The 25750-nt window shown below is 40.7% G+C and overlaps 1 protein-coding gene across 1 annotated transcript in view; it reads right to left on the reverse strand.

The window, feature by feature from the left end:
* LOC112554423 overlaps positions 1 to 25750 on the reverse strand; it is a 49137-nt gene that overhangs the window by 21978 nt on the left and 1409 nt on the right. The window contains exon 2 of the mRNA XM_025222194.1: positions 15781 to 16287. Coding sequence (XP_025077979.1) covers positions 15781 to 15877 — 97 coding nt within the window. The 5' untranslated portion in view covers positions 15878 to 16287. The remainder of the gene's footprint in view (positions 1 to 15780; positions 16288 to 25750) is intronic.

Here is a 25750-nt window from a genome sequence, read left to right on the forward strand (position 1 = left end):
GAGACCCACCGTGGAATGGCCACCCACCTACAAACCGAGGAGAGGGACCGTACCACGATCGGTGTCGTCTACCCATTCTAAGCTAGGCGCGGACACGGGTACAGAGGACACAACTTGAACATCACACAGTTGTTACTTTAAGCAGTACAAGAAGTGCTAGAAGAACAAACAACCGTGGGTCACGAACGATGTTTTAGATTCTTGTGACGAAAGGATTGCCTGGAAGAAAAACATCTCAAAGCAGCAGGTAGAACTGAGCCAGTGAACTTTTCCGTAGTACAGACGATGGAATGGCACAAGATAACAGCAAAAACACCTACTAGCTACAGAAGACCGTAAACAAGATATATGTCAACAAAAAGCTTCAGTTATGAAAGATAGCAATGGAACTACTGCCCTAAATATTGATGGTCTAGATAGTGCAAATAAAAAGTCTACAGAGTTTTAAGGGGAGCTGCCAGCGTCCTGCGGACTTCAATCAAGGAGCCTGCAGTACAACAGTCCTATGGAAAGAAGTCGAGATACCTGTAAGCAGTTGGAAAGAAGGAAAGTTACATGAATCTGCTTAACCCAGAGTGGGAAAGAAACAACGAATGCCTTCAATAAATTATCTTGCGTTAGAAAATCTGAGAATCTTTCAGTGTCCCGAAGAATGGACGCCATCACTAGTTACATACCCCTTTCCCAAGAAAAGGAAACGGTGACAAAACTACAGAACGATTAGTCTAATCAGTCACCTAAAGTAAAGCTTAATCACAATTGCTTCATTACGGACCTGCAATGAAAAACTGATATCAGAACAAGATGGTTGCACAGTTCTTCATAATAAGGTCTCCTAGCGCAGCACCCTGAGAGATAAGATGGTAGACTTGTTTCAGACAATGGTTGGTGTTCATCAAGTGTGCCGCCGGTTGTCTGTGCTGTCCAACATCTTTCTGAAGAACATGTGAGAAACATTTCATGACCAATGCAATTCCGTGTCGATCTGTTGGAGAGTGATATACAGCCTGTACTTTGCAGAGGCCATGGGTCTGATGGTAGGCAGTAACTGTGAACTGTCAGACCTTAGGTCTGCTTCAGATCTGGCAAAGTGCCAAAGCGTTGAACTTTCAGCGCCCCAAAATGTCGTTGTATATATATATCAATGTATATGTAAACATATTGATAAACAAGTTGAACTAAGATTAGCACGTTAATCACTGATTCAGTGTCCTAAAGTTCGTCTCAGAACCATTAGTTTCCTTTGACCTCAACACACAATTCTTCCCTACTTGGTTAATGATCCACAATAGTTGTTTAGTTAAGAAAGACCTTTATAAACATACCGACACTACGAATGCACATGGAATATAGTTTAGCGCGGAGTTCACCAAAGACATGGTTAACATCAATGGCGACAACAAAGCATAAACACAGTCCAGATGGACGATTTGAGCAGCTTCCAGTACTTGGGAACCATTCTCTGAGAGATTTGTCATCCTGTGTATGTCCAGGGTAGCTGGCAGTCTTCTGGGATTAGTGAGACGACGACGATTTTTAAAAGTGTTTTAAATAAAATTAACAGATTACGCAATATTTCATTCTGTTACTTTAACTCGTGTGTTTTTGTTGTTGTGTAGTTATAAACTAGTTACCCGTAGTGTGCATATTAATTCGTAAAAAAAACGGCAGTAATTGTCGGCAAATGAACTCTAAAATTTCAACAACAACAACAACAACAACAACAACAACAACAACAACAACAACAACAACAATTTCTGCAAGGAAGCTGCAATGATACTGCAGCATATAGAAATTAAAATATTTTTACACATAATTATTTTGTAGACAAAAGGACTACCTTTCTGTAAATCTCAATGAAAAGTATTTTTATTCCAAGGAGACGCATGCTTTTATTTTAGCAGCCATTTTTTTTTTGCTTGTTGGGACTTTACAAGAGTGCGTGCATACACGAATACATACTAACAACCTACTGAGGCAGTGAGTTAGCAGAGATTTAATGTGATTTTTAATTGAGAGTACTGGTACGAAAGCTCTGTAAGGTTCACTACAATTCACGCCTCTCCAGTACTGTTAAGAAAAGGCAAAAAGCAGCAAAGAGTGGGCATTCCACAATCTCATCGCTTAGCAACATCGTAAAGTCATGTCTCGAGCTGTTATTTATCACACAGACACGCCTTAACAATGAGATAGTATGATGTGTATAAAGTCATGTCTGTAGAGGTTCTTTGGTGCGCGCACACACACACACCTTAGCAATGAGATAGTATGATTTGTCATTCATATTCCCAGCTGGTCTTTATTGCACACACTCTGTAACAATGACACAGTATGATTTGTCTGTAGAGGAACGATGTGACATGTGTCACAGTCAGAGGTTACCAGGGAAAGGCGAACTTTTGGGTGCAAACGGTGGACAAGAGGACTGGGATTGGGATGCGAAATGGATGAGAGTAGAAGATTCGCAGGGGACACACGAGATGGGGAGTCTGGAGGCTGGTGCGAATTGCTGCAGTAAGATAACCCGTGCTGTATTGATCAGACGATTGAGCCGACGAGGAGATGCAAGTACAGCACGATGCTGCATCGCAACGCTTCTCGCGCATCGCTCCGACACGTGACGTGCGCCCCGCAAGTGCTGCCACCCGCTCCACAACCTCGCTGCCCGTCACACTGAACACATCACTTCCTCCATCGTCTGCTACGGCAAGTCACCCTACATTGAACGACTGTCATCGAGTGAACATGTCATTAATCTCCTACACTCATTGTTTTCAGAAGCCCCGACTGACCACTTCCATCAGCCATGATCTGACGACTTGACCACAACATCAAAACAAACTCTGATCTTCAACAATTTTTGGAAGTCTGACTAAAAACTAACAAATCATTTTGCGAACGTGTTTAAAAACTCCATGAATGGTCAGCATGTGGTCAAGTCTACACACATGCACGTGCGCACATATACATTCCGCTTATAGATATTTGCTTTATTTACCCTGCATAAATAATTATGTAGTGTGGATCTTTGGAACATGAAGACACCTGCCATCAGTGGAGATACTGAGACTGATTCACTGAATGGTGTTCACTTTACCAAATGATGTATCATCCCCGTTAAACACGATTGTAAAGTGTTATTCTCTCGTGAGAAGCTCTCATACACGTGGACGTGGAGGACGTTGACCAGGTGGTTCCTCACGATGAAGGCTGAGCTCGGTCTGAATTATATCTCATTTTAGCTGCAAACGTGTCACTGTTAAAAAATTTACAGTTTATTTTTGCTATTAGGAAAAAGTGTGAACACTTTGTAACAAAACCTCGTGTTGGCATTAATAAGCGACAACAAATTAAAATCAATAAAAAAAAAGTCATAAGCGACGGAAATCAAGCTTGTGTGCTGTTGCCATGTGTACCTTGACACTTGTCCTGAGGTGTCATCCAGCCATTTGTTCCAGAGAATCCAGGCTTGCGGAAGGTGGGTTTGTTTTTGGAGGACGACCATCATTTGGCATTCAAATTCAAGAAACGGTCGGGCACGCACTGCATGTCACGTGACATTAACAAGTGAGCTCACTCATCTGAAGGAGTCCGAAGTCTTCATGCAGAACCTACATTAGCTTGGCAGTGTTCTGTGCCTAATCAACCCTTGCTGCCAAAAGATTCTAGGAAGTATGGTTTGTTAGGATGCTTTGTCGCAAAAATCGGACCGGCCTCTGGACTATGAGAGCAGCCATTAAACAACGAAACTAGATGTGCAGATGTTGCTTTAAATTCCAGTGACTACCTCAAAAATGGTAAAGGTGTATGAAGATATTAAGTTTACTACTTATTTAGCACTTTTCAAGAAACACATAACTCGGTTAATCATATCTACAATCAAATATTAACACTTCTATAATAATAATAATAATAATAATAATAATAATAATAATAATAATAATAATAATAATAATAATAATAATAATAATAATAATAATAATAATAATAATAATAATAATAATACAACCGAAAAAGCAGCTGTAGCCTCTACAGTGTTTTTTCCTCCGCTTATGCTATTGCCTCTGAGAATTGGAAGTTGACAGAAGATCTCACTCCATTCAAGAAGTAAATCCATAAAAAGCATGAATCCTATTATCAGAGCAAATAAACAAAGTCGTTTCCTTCCATGCCATCCTCTTTTGTTTGCTTATTCGAATACATTTTTCGTTTTATGGGAGTTTTCTGAAAACATTTCTTGGTGAGACCAGAAAGTTTGCTGAAAGGCAGGAAGCTGCGGCGTGAAAAGCCCAGTGGGGTAACGATGGCCAAACAACGGGCGGCAACACTCCTTCTGGACCAGCCTGATAAAATGGCCAGGGCCAGGAGGCACCGGAAAGGCAGGGAAATAATGTTTGTTTGATCTCTGGACGCGTATCCGTATCTTCAGCACATCTGTACACTCTCCACTCAGAAAGGTAGTTTCGGCATGGCAGGTAACATTACCTAACGCATGAACAGTTAAGTAAGGTGCGTATACATCATGGACACCGATGGTACAGTCTTTGCTAGAAATGATGAAACGTTTTCTCTATCTGTAAACAGACATCAGTGACGACAGACCTGCCGATGGTATCGTTAGCAGCACATGGTGTAAGGGGTGCGTCACGTGTAGACTGCCTGGCCGGACGCTAGCAGCGCTCCCTGGCGACGGACCGTCTCTCCCCGGGGCTTTGCCTTTCATCAGCTCCTTGCCGTGTGCATTCCCACCCCACATTTTCAAGTGGCAGACTACAGTAGTGCGGCGGATGGCGAAGGTGAAATGTTCGGGCGAACCCAGAAAACAGACACAAATCAGCAAAAGTTCTCTGGGTAACCACGACAGCCGAAAAGACAATACTGCCGGTTTTTGCAAATGACATTTTCATTGCCGGTAAAAATGCAGTTAGCCGTCAAGACTCCTGACAATAAACTTCCCATCTTTCAGTGTGTTGACGTTTGCCTCCTGCCGGGACATGTCATTGTTTGGCTTGTTGTCGAGCGCCGAGTTCTGACATAACGGGTATACGGGCATCTCTCAGATATCTTGTTCTTTGAGTTTTGACTCATGTGCATGTCAAAGGTTTTTATTTATACACCGACAGAAATTTGTAACATCCTTATTTTGTAGACAAGAACACAGATGATTATTGAGTGAGTTTGAACACTTAAGTAAATACATTCACTTTACTATAACGACTGTATTATCTATTGTTCTTCCCCTCCCTGACTCATCTAATATATCTAATCTTTAATATCACACATCTAATATGCTCATTGTCCATTTTCTGTCGCAGCAACTTAATTCGTTTCTCGGCAGATCACATTATCCTCAGTCTACCAAACATTAGCACCAGGATGTTTGACATGCGATCTTTTTTTATGGTGGGTTCAAACTATGGAATTCGAGCCATTCGCAGTTCCAACCATTCAGCTTCTTCATGTTTCAAGAAGGCGTTAAGTACTTTTTGTATTTAAAAATAAAAGGTTTATGGTATTATCCTAATCCTAATTACCTATATGGTGTCATCATTTTGCTATCTCTAATATTAAATTGCCTAAGTCAAAGATTTACTTACAGTTTTGTCCTTCGAAATAAAACTAAAAATTTGCAGGCGCTTGTCCTGATTTACTTAATGAAGTTTGGTTATCAAGAGGTTAGCAATTCATCGTCATGTCACTATGATACGGTAATATGGAGCAACCTATCGTTACATTTGTGTAACTATTGCTACACTCCGCCACAAGTCACCTGTAATAACAGGCTGGAAAATACAAACTTTGGCCCATTGACGGACGATGAGTTATAAGATCGCTCTGCTGCTCTGGTACTAGTACCTGAAGGAAAGAATAGTTTTTCAGGTCAGATTAAATAACACTGTTGCCAGAACTCTGAATTTACGAAGTGACATAAATCATGATTACAACGCTTTATCTTGTTAACAAAGTAGCATCCACAGATAGATTGTCTGGTGGCATCATTCTCCCTCTTTACTACACCTGCAGCAGATCTCTTTTCCTGTCACTGGCACCAAACGCTAATTCCAAATACAGTGGAACCTCGGTTAGCGAACGCCTCGGATAGCGAATATTTCGGTTAACGAACAAAAATTTCGTTAAAAGTTTGTCTCGGATAGCGAACAAAATTTCGGATAACGAACAGCCACGTGAACCTCACGTGACCGACCAGCATGTCATCATTCGCGCTCGAGACACAGTTACGATCAGTCGTTCCTTATCTGTGCACATCCTTCTTATTTAGTGATTGTTGTGCTTTATTTTAATAAGATAATCTTCAATCATGGCTCCAAAGAAGATTAAGAGCAATTAATAGTAGCGAGGTAATGACAAGGAAGCGGCCAACAAATGAATTGAAAAAGGAAATGAGTTCAAAGTATGAAGGTGGCATGCGTCTGTCGTAATGTGATGTCGTATTACCGAAGAGTTTTACAAAAAAGTCAGAAGGAACAGACACTGGACAAGTTTTTTTTCCTTTAACCTCAAAGCTACAGAAAAAGGTCACCCCCGATTTTATAATGTCACGTGTTCGTGGAGGGGGAATCAAAGCAGTAATCCCACCCCATCCTCCCCACACCTGCCTCCAACCACGCCGTCAAAACGGCAAGTTTTCTGATGTTTTAATGCTTTGGTTAATGTTTTTATATTTAACTTCATTTAAACTGCATTATAACTATTCTCATTAAAACAAATACCTATATAGCCTGTAACTTTCAAATATTAGCGAGTCAACAGGGGCTGGGAACCAATTAAATCTATTTCCTTTATTTCTTATGGAAAAAATTGTTTCGGATAACGAACATTTCGGATAACGAACAGTTTTCCAGAACGGATTAAGTTCGTTAACCGAGGTTCCACTGTAATGTGTTTCTTTGTTACAACAAGGTGTAATGGGTTTCTGTTATCAATCATTGTGGAAACACAGTGTGAACTTTGCGAGATGAACACAGTGGGGGAAATGTAGACACCATAAATATACACTAATATAAACAACCCTCTCTAGGACAAGAACATGTAGTTCAGACGCGACGATTTATTGCAGGGGAGCTTGAATTACATTTGGTCCTCACAAGGCAGCTGGCATGAGAGTTAAGCTAACGGTTACATACTTTGCTGTTAGTCACTATGGACAATCCCCGTAATCCAGTAAAGGTAAGAGAGTGATGTCCCTTAGTCTAACTGACTAGAAGGGACAAGGCTTTCTGTCTTTTTGTCTCGTCTGTCGATCTACGTCGAGTTTTGGTTTCTCCTACTCATCTGTGATGTTTGTTGCGCAGTTCACCCCTGTTATGAAATGTTCTTCAGTGTCATTTCTTACAATAAACATCTTCCGTTAACGGCCATTGTCTCCTCTTCTGCCATCTTGCTTTAGATTTTTTTCTAACTGTACATGATTCTGTACGTGAAGTCTAGTTTACCGACGCTTATTCTGGCATCGTGAACCAGTGTAGACCATGTCGTTTTCCATTTTGATTTACATTGCTACATGTTGTGTACATTAGATTCTGGATCTATGCGCGTCCCGATGTCGTCTGTTTATGTGTGTGTCATCCTCCATCTTGCTCCCTGCGTGTACCTGGCTGCTGTCACCTTCTCCTCTTCAGTGCCACGACTGTGCTCTGCTCTAAACTGTGTTGTCCTAAAACTTCAAATACAGTATGTCGACGAATCTTTCTTTTTACTGCCCTACATGTGAAATTCAAGACATTACTTATGCCGATCCTCCCTTTGTGAAGATCAGTGTCGAAGTCCGGCACTGGTAGGAAGTGAGCGTAAATAATAATAACACTGAAACCAGCATTCATTATTATTTTGTTTTTTGTTTTAGTAAAGAGCTTTGAGCCCGCCTTTAAAAGTGGTGAAATGTGCTATATAAATTAACTTTATTATTATCATCATCATAAACTTTATTCGTCTATCTATAGATACTAATATATATAAAAAAGTTTTATCTCGATTACTCGAGGTTGAAGCAAAGATGAACCAGAAGTTACTGCGTTTCATGTCGGACACATGATAGTCGAGCAGTACAGAGATGTTTCCCATTGCCGCGCTTAGTGAACACACTGGCCACTCAAAGCTCGAGATTATTTTGTTTAATTTTTGTAGACGCCTATGTGAATACACTCCTCTCCTTCATATTTGAAAGCAACATGTAAGTCATCAAGTTTGGGTCTGGCACGGACTGACCCCTGACAGTTTGTCCCCATGACTGCCACATTCTAAACTCGTGTCACGATGTCTGCACGCGTCACGTCGACACAGCAGGTGGTGCAGAGTGTCATTGCCAGTCATCTGCGCGAGGGGCATTGATGTGTGAATGAGGGACAAGATTTAGAGAGCGAGCAGGACAGAAGAAAGAGGGAAAGTACAAAGGGTTCCGCTAAAGAAATTCAGGCCATTTATTTACCTCATTACCAACCTTAATTATGTCACTGAACGGTCAGATTTATTTATCAGAACACTTATATTTATTGACTGAATTCCACGAAAATCCGAGTCCTACATAAAAAAAAGACCTTTATTTAATTGCATGTAAGGAAAATCAGTATCTTACCAAAGCAGTCGAAATAATAAGAGAACAATTTTAATACTATTTTATGGCGCAGATTTCCGCCTGGGTACTCAAACTCAGAGACAGAAAAATTAGCCAACAAGTACCGAGAAGATTGCAATGTATTTTCTGACAACTCACATACTCATCAATACAATATAATCATTCTTTTTCTGGAAAGAATCAAGACTTTTCTTGGTAACGCAGATACCCATCACTGCTGGTTAAACACTGGAACTTTTCCCTTCCTGAAAACTAAAGTATCCATTACTACAAAAAGTCTGAGATTTTGTCTTCTTTGGTAACTCACGTACCCAGCACTACAGGAGAAGCACTGAACTGCTACCTTCACTGATAGCTGATAACCACACGCCCTACACAGTCGAGTTAGACTTTCTGCCTCTGAGTGGTGCTGCCATTCTAGACAGTGGGGCCCGAATGTACTGCCTGAGGCCAAACTTTTACAGGTGGAGATGAAGTAGAGCCATTGTTAGGTCTTCTTTGATGAGAGCCTACACTGTTGTTCCAGCTGAAGTAATTTTGAAGTGGTCGACCTGCTCTACATATAAGACCATCCACTTTCAATTCAAAGGGGAATTCCGTAAGCATGAGATCAGAATTCAGTCCCTTTGCTCCTCCATGCTGTTTTCTATCATCGCTCCAGGCTAATGAAGGCCTGGTGGCAATATTTGCAGTGCAATTAACTTAATAAATGCCTGCCAGAAAGAAACATGCAAAGAACTATCATTTTTCAGTTTCCACAAAACCTCAAAATGACAAGAGGGAAAAAACGATTAGTTAGAAGATCCGTACCTTTTTTTGCGAGCTTCTGCTAAACTTGACTTAAGTGAGAGTCGTAGGAAAGAGAAAGAATGGGCGCAGATGGTCTGCCACTGAAAAAGCTGCAGCATTATCACTTTTTCATGGAAGCAAAAAAGCATATAAGTTACTCAAAAAATCTTTACTTTGCCATCTATTTATACACTCAAAAAAAGATCAGTGGCGGCTGTTAACATCTAATCAGGTTCTAGTGAAAGCATTCTGGCTGCCTTGAAACACAAGATACACTCAATGCCACAAATGCTGCTCAGGTTCTACTGAAAGCATTCTTGCTGCCTTCAAACACAAGATACACTCAATGCCACCAATGCTGCTCTGTGTTCTGTTATATTTGATGAAATGAGAATTAAAGGAAAAATTACCTACAACACTTAAAAAGATCAAGTAAAAAGTCTTGATATTGGTACTTTAGGCAGAATGGAGTACACTGAGAACAGTACAACTGCTGAACTGAGAGTTAACTGTGTTATTGCAGTCTAGGTGCCAACAATCACAGAGTTTTTACAGAGGGCTGCACAATCACAGAAATGAAGGCCTATTTTGAACATGGCATGGGCGAGAAAATTTAAGCTTTGTATAATCCACCAGATCTTCCTAAATACAACAATTTGAAAAAAACAAGCTTTTCAGCTGCCAAAAGGCAGATACGATGGCAACACTTAGTTAACTTTTATGAATTTAAAAAGCAACATTTCATAAGTCTTGCTTCAAAAAAATTAATGAAAAAGCATATTAGGCTAGCGCTTTTCACTTTTCTTCATGTTAGTCGTATGCTGTACAAGTTCTTCCCACAGTGTTGCGGTTGACATTTAATTTATTGCAAGGTTGAAAGGTAATGATGCAAGCACACTTGACACTGCTGCATTTCTGGAGAAATTTAATCAACTTTTTAATACCTTTAATAGGAGGAATATAAAATCCCATCAAAATATGGGTCATGCTGTTCAGGAAGACTCTGGCCATGCTGAAGTTCTTGAAGAAACACTGAGATGGTTAGACACAATAAAGTCAAGCAAGTTTGATGGGATGGAAAATGGCCATTTGCACTTTGTTATCTCTCTGGGCTGATTTGCAGGACAGCCATGGAGTCAAGGTTTTAATGACAGACGGATCAATTCAGGAATGCTTGGAAAACTTATTCTCTCAGATAAGATGAAACTCATATAGCCAATCCTGGTGCCACAGCAATGACAGACCACATTTGTCTTCATAGTCAAGGCTGAAACTGCAAACAGGACAAAGCCTTCTCACTCTGATAAACATATCTACAGCATCAGCAAATAGCATTGTATCAAATCAGATTCAACTAAATGCACATAAAAAAAAAAAAATTTTGCCCTTCGCACCTCCAGGTGCATAGGCCATCGACGACAGTTTACTGTTGTCGATGTTTTAGTAGCAAGGATTTGTTTTTACGAGGTGGGGGTGCTGGCCCCACGCCCAACCCTCCTCCTTTTTCAGCCGGGCTTGGGACCGTCCTTGGCGGAGAGCAGCCAGCCCTGTAAACAGATGCCACGTGCAGAGAAAGAACAGCGTGCCCGAGACGAGAATTGAACTCAGGGCAGCCAACCTTCACTGTATTGGTGACAGGCGCTAACAGCGCTAACCGTTGCGCCACCGGGCCGCTTAAATGCACATGATGAACACAATATTTCTGTTGCAGAATCAAAGGCACTAGTTAACAAAGAAATGAGGACCTGACAGAACTGTTTACCATCTCCTCTCCTTCGGCAGAACTATCTAAAGACTTTCTACATTTGGAAGCAAAAGACAATGTATTAACTTATACTGCTGATTATATTGCTATGAAAGTTTCCTCAAAGGTGTGTGATTTATGAAAAGGTTCACTCTTTCGGAAATTGATTGGCAGGAATTTATTTGTGAAAAGCAGTTTACTATGCTTCAGGTTTAACTGTACCAAGCAAAGAACTAGTAGGTATGCTAAAGCACAGGAAATCTACATTTGCCAACACATTTTAAAATTGTTCATGTAGATAAAGTCCAGACTCGACTGATCTTATCGTTGACTGACTCTGTTGGAGATAATACCTAGCATGGTGTGTAAAAATAGCACTCGTGAGAGCAGAGTACAGATTGTTTCACTCTTTTGTAAATTGAGACTGCATTTTTTCCTGAAATTAATTTCTGAATCCTTTTCACAGAATTGTCCAACCTGAAATTAAAAACCATAATTTTTTTTAATGTAGGAGATGTTTATAAAAGGAACACTGATAAGTATTGTTCCTGGTTACCAAATGAGTGAATCTTTGCATAAATCATGCAACTTTGAGGACTAATCCGTAACAGTCTGTCATTTCACGGATATATATATATATAGGTGGATGGCGGACTGTATGAGACCAAGGTCCGGCTTCTTGCGAAGTTCGCTGCTAGTCTCGGCGAGCGATTGACAGACTTCCGCTTCAAACAAATCTCGGCTCTCAATGGATTGAAACTTTTGTCTGAAAGGCTTCTAGCATGAATGAGAGCCGCTCGCCACTACGTCTTGCTCTTTCGATATACCTGCCCTCGGAAGCGAAAAAAAAACCAACCTGACACCGAGACATTTGACACTTGTACACTGGCAGCAGTATAAACCACCTCCTGATTGTTTATTTATTGCTATTATTCTCTCAGACTCTGCTGACGTAGCCACTGTCGTTCCCTAAACCGGAAACTCAATGTTTATTGAAGGAAATCGGCCGAGTGAACGATCTTTATATCATCTTTTGTCATTTGAACTGGTCGACCTGCTCTACAGAGCTTAGTCTTCACAGAGTGTATCTTCTCAGCCACTCCTTCCATCGTCTTGAGACATTTGGTGGAGAGCATTGGCACCGCACAGCACCACCAGGCCATTAGCCATCTCACGGTCCGCAGTCTCCTTGACTGTAGCATCATCAGCAAATGATCATCGGAATGGATTCGTGGAGACACAATCGTTGGTGAAGAGACAATAAAGAAGGGAGAGAGAGATTGAACCTTGGGGTGCACATAAACTGAGCACAAGAGTTTTATTGGCGTTCGTTGGCTCTAACTCTGTGGTGTAAAGCTAAGGAAGTACAACATTCAGATGAAAACGGAGAGGTAGAGACCGAATGGCGAGAACTTCTCATGAGATTCTGTGGGATGATTGGGCTGAAAAAGGAGATATATTCTACGAACAACAAGCGGATGTTGCAGAGGGATGATTAAACATGTCAGGAAACAGTGACAGCGGTATGTAACAAGGTGACTTAGCAGTTTGATTGCTTGTCTTGGGTTAATACATTTTTAAAAGTATTGTTACACAGTTGTTATCTACTTTTTTAATTAAAATGTTTGTTCCTGTGCATGTGTACTAGGCTGCATTATGGTATATTTATTCTTAACTGTGTCAAGGCGCTCCAGTACAAAATGGAGGTCTTCAATTTTGGGTCAACATTTGTTATATCTTTCATTACTATCTATTGCAAATTCATCAAATGTAAATTCCGTAAATGCAAAAGGAAATGTCAATTTTCTACACATCTACAAATCGAAACAAATCCAAATATCTACGACACGTAACCTAATCCTTAACCTTAATGAGATGACTTACTTTGGGGACATCTGATAGCTTTGTTTTTCAGTTTGATAAGAGGGCATGAATAAAGCTCATCATTTTCTCCAAAGATCATAATATCTGGCCTCTTGGGATTTACACCATTGTAAAATAACAGGATGATTAACTGTGACAAGAGTGCTTAATGTGATTAATGTGTAAAAAGGATTTAATTTGAGCATCTTTTTGAAAATTACTGACATGTTCCTATTTTTAAGCTTACATTGTTTCGTTATCTCAACCTCTGTGTCTTTGATTATGCCAGAAACCTGTTCTACAGCTACATTAATTGATGACATTAACCGAAATCCGAAATATTTGTAACTATTTGCTGTTTTAATTACTTTAGCCTGAGAGAGAGAGAGATGATTGCGTTGTTTCACTCAGTTCACTTGCGCCATTGTGATGTCGATGCTGTTGATGCATAAAGTTCATCTGGGCCGACGAGATGGAACCCTTAATCCGCGGGGTATTGCTTTGCTGTTTTTCGTGTTTCATGGAAGCCTTTCACAATCGATTGAAGAAGCCCAGTGGGATTTATTGTATCCAGGGTAAAAATAAATCAGCGTTTTTGTCGCCGTCTCTTTGAAACGAACCCACAGGCCCCGCATTTGAATAGCCACGTGAAGGCCGAGCATCGCGATGTACACCAGTGGTCTCGCTGGTCTGTAGGTTGGCTTGTATGTTTGTCTGTAGGTTGACTTGTATGTTTGTTTGTAGGTTGGCTTGTATGTTTGGCATGTATGTTTGTATGTTTCCTGTATGCTTGCCTGCATGTTGGCTTGTATGTTTACCTGCATGTTGTCTTGTATGTTTGTCTGTATGTTGGCTTATATGTTTGTCTTGTATGTTTGTCTGTATGTTGTCTTGTATGTTTGTCTGTATATTTGTATGTTGGCTTGTATGTTTGCCTGTGTGTTTGTCTATATGTTTGCCTGTATGTTTGTCTGTATGTTTGCCTGTATGTTTACGGTATGTTTGTCTGTATTTTGCCTGTATGCTTACTGTATGTTGGGTGCATGTTTAACTGTATTTTGCCTGTATGTTGGTCTCTATGTTTCCTAGCTTGTTACCCTCTGTATGCTTGCCCGGAGGTTGAACTGCACGTGAGAAGAATTTTATTTCTCCGCTTTTTCATGACACCATGTTCTCTCGTTACCCTAAGTACAACAACGACGACATTAACTGCTCTGTCTACCACAAGATGTAGAAAATGTGCAAGCAGTGAACAGTATAGCAACTTGTGACAGCAGAAGCTAGGATTATGATCAGACAGACATACAGAGAGACAGAAAGAGTCTAAAGGCAAGGACACTGTCCTAGCAAAGCCAGTCCGCTGTATGATGAGCTTCAAAATTTCTTACACTATAGCAACAATATTTGTAAATATAACTTGTTTACTTTCTTAGTACCTTAGAAATTATCTAGACAAGCTAAGACTCTCAGAAACATAGAAATGTCAGTGATTTTCCGATATTTCGTCGGTAATATCTATTTGACAATATTTTTCTTCTTCCAAAAGGCACCATCAAAAGTTACTTTATATATATATATATAGGTATCAGTCAAGTCAATTCATGATTGCATTTTTTTAAACCGAATAACAATGCATGTGCGTTGACATGTGTCAGGTGTTTACCTGAGAACCGTTATGTATTTACCTATTCTAACAGCGCCGAGGCCGGCAGACACACAAGCATCTGTCCTGTAGGTAATTGATATATTTCACGTAGCCAGGAGAGAATGGCACACAATGGCCACACCGAAATACCGAGCAAGTCAGTGATTCTTGCATCTCTGGTTGTGGCGAGTGCAGTGCAGCTCTCACCCACGCAACAACTGCCAGAGCATCGCAGACACAAAGACATTTTCGCTCACCTCGTGCAGTTTGACATTTGGACAAACGAAACGAATTTGTTCAAATTAGCGGGTTCAAAAGGAGGCGAAATATTGCCCAGTGCTGATAAACCAACTCATATTGACATGGAAAATCACATTACGAGCTCCAGCAACATCGTAGACACATTCACGAGGCTACAAAATGTTACCTAACAGACATGTCACCTTGTGAACTCACCATGTGTTGGACATTCAGACGATCGCAGGGATGGATTCAATCTCAACAGTCGGACACGTAGCATTTTCGTATTTTGCTCAGTTTTAGTGATCTCACCCCCAGGTTACTACAGGTCTAGAGCGACAGCAGTCACTTGAGTTTTGGTTTTCATGGTTTATATCTGATTCGCCTTCGGGAAAGATTTCATGCAGAAGTTTTAGAGGCATCGCTTTTCATCCCTTTCAACCCTTGACTGCTCGTGCCATCAGTACGATGGCGGAATAGCGTCTCCAAGGCTACGAGATCATGGACAGAGAGACAGACAGACAAGAAAGAAAGAAAAAAAGAAAGAAAAGAAAGAAAAGAAAAGAAAGAAAAGAAAGAAAAGAAAAGAAAGAAAAGAAAAGAAAGAATTGAAAGAAAAGAAAGAAAAGAAAAGAAAAAAGAAAAGAAAAGAAAGAAAAGAAAGAAAGAAAGAAACAAAGAAAGAAAGTAGAGAGGGAGGCAAATAGGGAAGCAGGCTGAGAGGCAGAGCCACAGAGACCTCAAAGATGGGGAATCATTTTCAACGGAATTGTCTGATCACCTTTTACTGTCGTATTTGCAGGTTTGTAATGATTTTGAATGCGGGCAACAAGTGGCAGTTACAAGCAGCAAGGATGCGGTGGCAATGATGATGACATTATTTTTTGTGAAAGTAAAGAGACTTACCGCCTGTCAGCAAGTGGTCCATTATGATATGGGACAGGAAGCAGTATATCCAAGCTCGCCACACACTCGTCGAGGTGGAGAAATGAACACTGAACATGATGTTACCAGGTTTCCAGAGCCACGGGGTTCAAATCCAGGTACGAATGCAGTCGGCGGTCTTTCTCCTTCATTTTCTTGATGCTGGAGGCAGACGCGTCTGGTGAAGTCGCCAGCTGAGTGCTGCTCATCTACACTGTCGCTGGTGACGACACGCAGTCCAGCAGCTGCTCATTGAGACTCACTGGTGACGACATGCAGTCCAGCAGCTGCTCATTGAGACTGTCACCAATGACAACACGCATTGATGTAGCTGCTGTCGCTAGTGACCAGAACTCCTGTAGCTGCTCAGACAGACTGGTTGTAGCGACCTCTGTAGTCATGTAGGTGCTACTCAGCCTGTCTCTAGTGACGTAGCACAGTCCGTGCTCGCTGCTCTTTCCAAATCTTCTCGTTGGGACCCACAGGAGTCTGAAACACATGGCTGCTGTAATTAGTGTTAATGGCAGCAAGCATTACCATTCTCTGTCAGCGCAGTTCAGTTGTCTGTCACCTCACCCCACCTCACACCCAAACAGTATAGTGACCGACTTTAAATGACATGTCAATGTACCTTTGTCTAGTGGCACAGGTGTGTATGCAATGGGTTAATTCAAACTGCCAATATTTGATTAGATTCTGATAAACAAGTTTTTTTTTGAACCTTCTAGTCTATTTCTTAAAAAGCTTTATTAAGTTTTGACACAGCTGAGCAGCTACCAACGAGTCCATGATCAAGACCTTTGCTGACTTCTGACATTCACTGAAATAATCTAAACTCTCACTGTTTCACTCACTGGCTGTACTCGCTCTCCTCTTCTCTGTGTCCTTTCCTTCTCGACCTTCTTGCTCTACAGATAAGGTCGAGATGGCGGGACTCGCTCTACTCCGAAGCAGCTCTTAGTGACAGACCAACGCTGAGTGAGTGAATGAGTAGTAGGATGAGAGAGGGAGGAGGAATGCAGGAACAGCAATTCACAAAGATAGAGAACATATGTATGTAGAAATTGCTTTATATTGATAAATAGACTGACATACAGATACAAGTATGACAGCATAATAAACCAGTAAACAGAAATTATGTACACGCAGAGATTCTAAAGAGGGAAGTAAATGAAGAACCCAGTGGGCGTCGCTCTTCTGAAGAGGTTAGTTTCTTTGACACAAACATTGTTGTTGATTTTATTGACTGCCATAAAACGTTCGCTATGGTAACAAGAAACAAGATTTAGTATAGCAAGGTAAACAAGTGTGGTGTCAAATAAAAATATCTGTGGGTATGAAGAGTGTGTGTAACAGTATTAAATTTTGAGTAAGATCTGGTTCAGATTGATGGATTGTTTGGACATCGCTTAAGACAAGGGGTGTGTGTGCTGAAGCAATATAATTTTTAGTCTGTCCATAAACGAGCTAACAACAGCAGAAGAGGCAATAATAATAAAAACAAGCGATTTATGTAGCACGTGATCGCGCACGTAAAGAAGCATGTCACTGGAGGCACAAAAAGACATGGACAGGACAGACATGGACAAAAAGACATGGACAGACACAGAAACGGGTGGATCAACAACAGTGTTGACAAAGTAATAAAAGACAAACATAGTAGAAACACAGAAAACTGTGGGAACAAACGGCGAACACAGTTAGTTACAGTCATCACCAGAGGGAGACGATTAATGGGGACGAGTGAGCTGATGGACTAGAATTACCTGGACGGTAATGACAAACATTAGGAGTAATGTCCATGAGAGAGATGTGTTTTTGATGCACGTTTAAAGACTTCTAGGGTAAGTGGGTGGTGGAAGAGAGTTCCATCGTATTGCTGCGCAGTTGAAACAGATGGCGACTACAGGTTTAGTGAAGGGGATAGTAATGATGCGGTCGTCAGTCCAAGAGTGGAGTTGTCTAGCTTGGGTGTAGGTAATGGCAAGTTCAGAGAAATAATCAGGGCAGGGTCCTGCAAAGAAATGAAAACACAGCACTGACAGTTTGTACCGGATGCCAGAACGGATGGGAAGCCAGTGTAGACAACGAAGGAGAGTGTGGTGTGGTCACGTGTCCTGCTCTGAACACCAGACGTGCAGCAGACTTCTGTACCTCCTGGAGTTTGTGAAGAAGGTATTCAGGAGACAGCAAGTTGTAGTAATCAAGTTTGGAAAAACAAACAGACAGACGAGGGTGTTGGTAGCGCGTAGACAGAATGTGACAGATGGCGCTGATCTTGTGTAGTTCATAATAGACAGACACACTGTGACCTGTTGTATCTCTGATTTGTTTATCATAATAGGCAGACTGACAGACTGACAGACATCTGTCACTTGTCTCTCAAGTCATGTCAGCAGTGACAACAACTGCAAGATATCTGACGGATAGAACCAAGTGATTTTTATTTCACCATGTTCACGTGTTCAGGTGAGCAAAGCGACGTGAGCCTGTATGGAAAAGATGGTATGAAAAGACAGTTTGTCCAAATTTATTATTGTGATAATATTATTATATTATAATATTATTTTGAGTATTGTATTACGTTTTCTAATGTCAGTAGCCCTCTGTTCTAAGATTCAGTAACTGGATTACAGAACAGATTGTCATCTCTATTTAGGTCTTAATATCAACTTAGAGAAGTCAAATAGTTATTTTGCATAATGCGATGTTTTTATCCAGCCAGCAGGTTCTTTAGGTGAGTCTCGTGTAAACCTTTAAATGCTACACACACTTATATGAATATACATTCCTAGATATACTTTTCTCTGCAAGATGTATTGTCATCATCGAAGAACATAAGACATGCTAGCCGATTGCTGAAATTCTTTTACCAATCAGCGAAGGAATATAATCATTATTGATTCAGGCTTTTGGCTGATTAACACATTAAATGATGATGAATAGAATACTATATAAGATCACTGGTTAAAACATTCACGTATGAGCAGTTTAACTCCCTTGACAACTTTTAAGTCATACAAGACATGAAGAGACTCTTTAAAAATAGAGAAAGCTATCAAAATATGTGAAATTAACTAACTAAAGGTAAAATATAATTAGAGACTATTATCATATGCTGCTTATATTTCCTTAAGATAACATGCAGGTAACAATTTCTCATTTCCATTGCCTCAAAACAGATGAAGCTGGGCAAATAGTAAATTGCATTCTAGCCTCAAACATCAAGAGACATACTCACAAAGCATTGAATGGAGTTTCGTATATCAAAGGCAAATAAAAAAAATTTCTCAGTTTTCTCCAATGTTAGGACAAAATAGTTCACCTTGGCACAGACTTCCACCCGTTTAACTCTGTTACTGTTATTCCAGCAATGGTCTCCGAACCCCTAACCTACGGCAGCGAGGGAGAAGAGATGAGCACCGCCCTCACCTAAAGCTGGCCCCGTGAAAAGTAAGGTCTCTAACACTTCACCTCTCCCCCCTGCAGGATCTGAAAAGGTCAGGGGATGACCTTTACCTTACTCCTATTCAGGATCTGGTCGAACTTGCATTGACATGTTAAACTTGCCCCTCGAGGCCGATCACTGTCGTCAAGAAGCATGATAACGGCAACGTGTTCAGGAGATGAACTGATTCATACTTTTCACATTTTTTAAAACCCAGCTTCCTAATTCTCTTTTAAATGGGACACAAAAAACCAGCGCTGGGCTGAACACTTTACATGCGATAAGGCTTCATCACCTTGCAATCTACCTTCCATTGACCACAGGTCACGTGACCACCACCTTACACGAGAGATAAGCGGCGACACTTCCTGTGTGAACCAAGCCTGTCGAGTCCTAGACAGCAAGGGTAATTAATGTCAGCTTTATTGTAGGGAAACATTTGTTAGAAGCCTAGTCACAATCACACAACTTATTTCAGACAGATAAACTAGATGAAATCAAAAATAACATGTAATATACAGTGTGATACGAAGATATTACCCTTGTCCTCCCAGCTCCACTACCACCACCAGCATTGAGGTAGTAGCAGTACTAGTATATATACTAGAAATGGCAGGAGAAGAGTAAAATGTCTTTACAGTTATTAACTCACACATCGGCCAACGACTGCCGAGTCCGTATAAATGTTGGTAGCGACGATGCCAGACAGTAGCAGACAAATAGATAAGATATCAGAAGCGGTGTTGTTGCCAAAAAGGCTTCAGCACAATAGGATTCACTTTATTAGTAACAGACCGTGGGGCGAGTGACCATATAAGGCGAGACTGCCACTGACCACGTGACGAATGAATCCGCTAGGACTAGTCCATCAGTCTCCCATCTGTCATGACCTTTGGCCCAAGATGCTTACAGTTCCCACCCGATTCACACACAGTCATTCAGACAATCAGTTCAACAAACTAGGAAAGTCACGTTGACTTTAGGAAGTCTGAAATTGTTGTTGAGGACAACAAGGACAGAAAGGGAACAACAATAATCTCTTAACATTGCATTGAAAGTCTTACTGCATTAAACACACACATATGCACACACACACACACACATACGCGCACACTCACGCACAATCAAGCGGATGGGAACAAGAAATGAACCATTTGTTCAGCACAACATCAGGCCTCACACAAGTTCAGTAACAAGAGACAAGTCGACGCCTGGACTCGTCCCCAGTACAGGCCACACCTGGCCTCCAGTCGTTTCCACCTGTTCCCAAAGCTACAAGAACACGTGAAGGTCAATTCTCATGAATTTTTTAAGGACCGATTTCGAGGGCTGGAGTAGCGATAGCAACATTGTGACGAAATGTGGAAAGTTTGTAGAGAAATAATTACTCAGTTTTGAAAACAATTAATGCGAGTATATTTCTTGTTTATTTCCCTACAATATTTTCTCCGCCCATTCATTTTCGTTTAAGTGCAAGCAAAATTATCATCCCGTCCTCGTACATAGAAAGCAAAGCAACTCATCAAAGCACAACACCGTCCCCGGTATTTGCTGCAAAACTGTATTTAGAGCAAGTTTCTCGGAAATTCTCGTCTCATGTCCTGGAAAAGTGAAGGCTCTGAACTCTCTTGTGACTACATCACAATTTTTTGTGATTATCTCTGTCATGTTGTCAAAGTCCCAACTAATTAAAATCGAATAGACTGCTTAATTTTTGAAACTATCCAAACTTAAAAACAACAGAAAGAATTAAGTTGTACTTTAATCATCTACTTCTCTGTAAGTCGGTCAGTTCAAATGTATGTCATTATGTCAGGGATGATGGACCAGGTATGATAATCTTGATAATACTCACTTTTTGTAATAGAAGACTTTCTGTTAGTTCGATTCCGTGAAATAGAAATTGTGGTTTTTGATAATGGGAACTCAAGAAAGTATTAAAGCCTCACGTCCAGGTCATCTGCTGGCCATTATGCAGATTTTGATGTTTTTGGTTTGGACTTAACCGACCTTTTACACAATAAAGTAGCGGACACAAAACAAAATGCTTCTTTAATAATTATCTGTATTCCTGCTGGAGGGTCAGAAACTATACCCGACTAATCTATCCCAGGCATTAAAGTGCGAGCAAATGTGGAAAAAAAATATCAAGTTATTTTTTCTTGTTCTTTTTCTAGCTACTTGGTGAACATGTACGTGGAAGGACAAAATGGGAGAAGATCAATCCTTGCCTCACAGCAGCACACAGCACAAAAGATGCTCTTGTGTCCCAAGGAATGGTCTGTTGTGTATGAGCGAGAGAAATGCAATCAATTCGATGTTAGTCAACAAAGACACTGAGTACAAAGCTTGGACGTGAATATGTAGAAATAACCACATCACGGCCAGTCCTGGTCGGCCCATACATTCACCACTTCCACTGCCCATGTTGTCAAAACACAAAAGGTTCTTTGCTTCCATTGCAGGCCAAGAAAGCATTCTGTAGATGGAGGACTAGAGCTCGGCACCGCGCGTGGTGTGCACGTGATTGACGGCGCCTTCAAGCACGATGGCGTACACAAAGAAACACTGCCTCCTCCTCTCCTTCGTGCAGCTTTCTTCGTCCTTGTCTTCAGGGACATCGCCCCCCTTTGTCTATCTACATCTGAGTGAGAGTTTGCCCCATGGAGACATGCCTGACCGAGATACTGCTCTCACGGACTTTTCTATCAAAGACATTTTGTGTAATTGCACACGTGACCTGGGCTCCGCAAGTCTTTGTTGCATGGCGACACATGTTTACAAAACAATAAAATAATGAAATTTCTGTGTTTTATCCGCGCGTGTGATTGTGTTTGTTTGCTAAAACAAGATTAGGAGAGGGCGAGAGAGAGAGAGACAGAAAAAAGGCGTGAAATAAAGTCTGGTGAGATAAATGAACATCTGACAGTAACAAGTGGCAGGAGAAATATCACAGACATCATCAAAGAAGGAGCAGGACACACACATCTTGACAATTCACTGATTCTGCTGTTTGTTGTTACACCATGTGTTAAATCGTTCTGTCTTAATATTCCCATAATTTGTTTAGACATTGAGCTGTCACTCCTTAAGGAAGGTTGACTTGATTAATGCTAACACCTGTTTGAGGATTTTTGAATTCTAGAAAGAAAGATTTCTTTAAGATCATTATCTGACATCTCTAATCCGTAGCAGCAAGCGCCCAAAATGTCAAAAACAATATTTTAACCATAAGCTATATAGGTACAATGCAACAAAACTATTTTGACTCTTTTTTTGAACATTGAGGTAAACGAAAATGGATACTTTGATAAATAACTGAAAACTTGCTTTCTTCATGTCTGCATTTAAGCAGCAGCTCGGTTGTGGATGACAACAGGACACAGCATGGAATGTACACTGCACAACAGTACACAAACAAAAGAAGGCAAACCTCCTAAGTACAATAAAAAACAAAACAAATGTTTCTGTGAAAACCTGAGTTCTATTGTCCCTCTGTTTTTCTTCTTTCTTTCTCGAGTCGCAACAGACAAGAAATATCAAATTTTGATTTAATAAACAGTTAAACTGCACTTATAGTGATTTTTACATTTATGGTATTACTATTACTATTTTTTCTGATATATTATGATATAGATATTATTTTTAGTTTTAATTGTGTACTCGTAAGGTTACAGCAGGGCCATCGAGAGCCAGCATAGTCTGTAGGAAGATGGTCAACACACAGCAGGTATCAAAGCTAAACATTTTCTATGAGTTGACAGCTGAATTTAGTATTTTTCTCAACAGTATTGCCAACATTTTGTGAGCAGTGTTGTTAGGTGACCGCCTCAAACATCAAGCTACCTTGCCTATGAACTTGTTGTCCCTCTGGGCACCCTGGATCTTTAATAGTTTCTTCCAGTTCCCAGATGGCACCCAATGAAACTTTAATTTTTAATTAGCATTAACATGAAAATCCCGAAGGCATTTAAATAGAAAGGTACGCAAAATGAAAGTATCTGAGGTGTGTTTTTAAAACAACGATAATAACAATCATTGTACATGTATATAGTGCTCTACCGCAACACTGAGTCATTCTCTGAGCGCTGATACATGAACATCACAAGCCACACAAACATTATAAGCTACATATAAAATTGTTGGTTACAAGTGATGTTTAATAACAACCCAGAATGAACCAGTGGCCTAAATCTCGAGATATATCTTGCACACGTGTCTTTTCAGCTTGAATGACTCATTGGCTTGGTAGTGGGTACAACTGGACGGGGAGGTTAAACTGAGCTGACTGGGTAAACATTCCTTCACAAATAATTTTGTCTCGATTCTTGGAAAAGAATCTGGTTTGCTTGCTAGGAGTAGGAGTCGTGCTGAGGAGTTTTTGAACTTTTGTAAATTGTCAATGAGGTACGGACTACAGACAGACAAGAGAGAATTATACTAGCTCGACTTTGGTAAAACAAAAGCAGACAATGATGTCGGCAGTTGAAGTATTTACGGATGCTGCTGATGTGTAGGTCTTCAGGTGCTGATGGCATATCACATGTCACAGTAAAACCAAGGTTCCTGATGAAGAAGCTAATTCCACATCTAGCGAGCCTACTCTGACGAATGTAGAAAGGGAATCGGGTAACTTGACTGACATTTCTGTAAATTACTAGAGCATATGTCTTTTCATCATTAATATTTGATTTCAGCCATTGCTCCATTGGTCCATTGCATATTTCTAGAATCTGAAAAGTGCGATGTGCTCCCATAGATGATACAGCAATGTAGTGCTCAGTGTCTGTAAATGACTACTGAAAACAGTCTGTGGCTCAACCCTTTGTATATAAAGACTCCTGAGGTCAAAGGTCTTACTACTGAGAACTGTCAACAAGCATGGTCTAGGGACTTCTAGCAGGTAAGACTCAAAGACTATACTAGGGTAGAGTCCGATATGCCATATACACTCGTGAGGCTACAGAGCAAGGATGGATGAACTGTCGGGTTGAAAAATACTGATTGGACTCACTAGGACAGTATCGACACCTGCTTCTTGTCCAGTCAACAACTCAAAATATCATAAGTGACTTTCAACAAGGCTGTTTGTGTGTTGTGTAATGGTGGGTAGGCTGATGATCAATCATTTTAAGAACACAATAATCATAGAGAAGCTTAAGTGTCTGACTAGATGGATATACGGTGGAAAGGTATAAGGGAAGGGGAGAGACGCTGCTACCGCAACACATATTGATAACAGTTAGAATAATTACAGTTTAAGATTTCATAATGAAAAAAATGTTTACTTGTCTTTCACCACAAGGTCGGCCACAGTGTGTTTGGGTTGTGACCTGCTCATAGTTCACTCATGTTGACACTCGCCGCTCTTGCCTTCAGCAACACTTCGTGGCTGGTCCATGTGTCCTCGTGTTTCAGTCGCTGAATGGCTTTTCTTGTTAACTGTCGATCTCAAGTTCAGAGTTTGTCCCTCTCACAATCAATGTGAAGCTGTAAAGTGTTGTGATGTTTACACCTGTTCTTTATTAATCACTTTCTTTGGCAAGGTCAGTTGTTACTGTGACCTCCAGGTGACTTGCTTCAGATCTTGCACCGGTCACTGCCTCAGATGAGTTCAGCTCATTAATGGTTGAGTTCATTCTTAATTTTGTGTACAAAACGAATACCCGTATCACACTCTACCAGATAGTCTGTAGCCTATATTTGAAGTAGATGAAATTCCGTTTTCTTAGCAATCCCCTGACGGTGTTGATAATTGTGAACGCAGTGAAAAGATTTCAGTTTTTCAACAGTTCGATCATTATTTACAGGGATTGACTATTTGACTAAGTATAATTATGCTGATGGCTGTACAGAAATACATTTTACTAAAATATACATGCAGGCGGCTACACTCTACCATACCTACATTTGAGACCACATACCCACACTCACTACCATACCCACACTCACTACCATACCCACACTCACTACCATACCCACACTCACTACCATACCCACTCACCGCCACATCTGCACACACTAACATTCCATGCATACTTTGATGTCCATGCTGTCGACATCTTATTCGAACCACTACCATATCAACACACACGATGCTCAAAGTTTACAGTACTGTGTACTCTGGGTATCATACTATTTGCAGTGAACATTGTACTTCCAACAATCCCACCATACCCGATGTGCATATAAATATTACAGGGTGAGACTGGGCGCACCCGGGACATGCACAGGAGTCGGTGCACGTCTGCCTGTCAGCAAAAGTTCCTAAGCTCCTGGAGTTTCAACATTACAAGCACTCCACACTCCACACTCCACACTCCACACTCCAGACTCAAGCACCTAACCTCCAGCTTCGTGATTTAATGAGGGACATTATTCACTTTTTAGGATTCTTAAGAGTATAAAAGAAGTATTTCATCCTGACCGCCAGTGGAAAAACTGCTCTATGAAAAATAAGTTATTACAGAATGAAAGCTTGGGTAACAAGAGAAAAACTTTCAA

The sequence above is a fragment of the Pomacea canaliculata genome, linkage group LG13, assembly GCF_003073045.1.
Source record: "Pomacea canaliculata isolate SZHN2017 linkage group LG13, ASM307304v1, whole genome shotgun sequence".
Taxonomy (NCBI): Eukaryota; Metazoa; Mollusca; class Gastropoda; order Architaenioglossa; family Ampullariidae; genus Pomacea; species Pomacea canaliculata.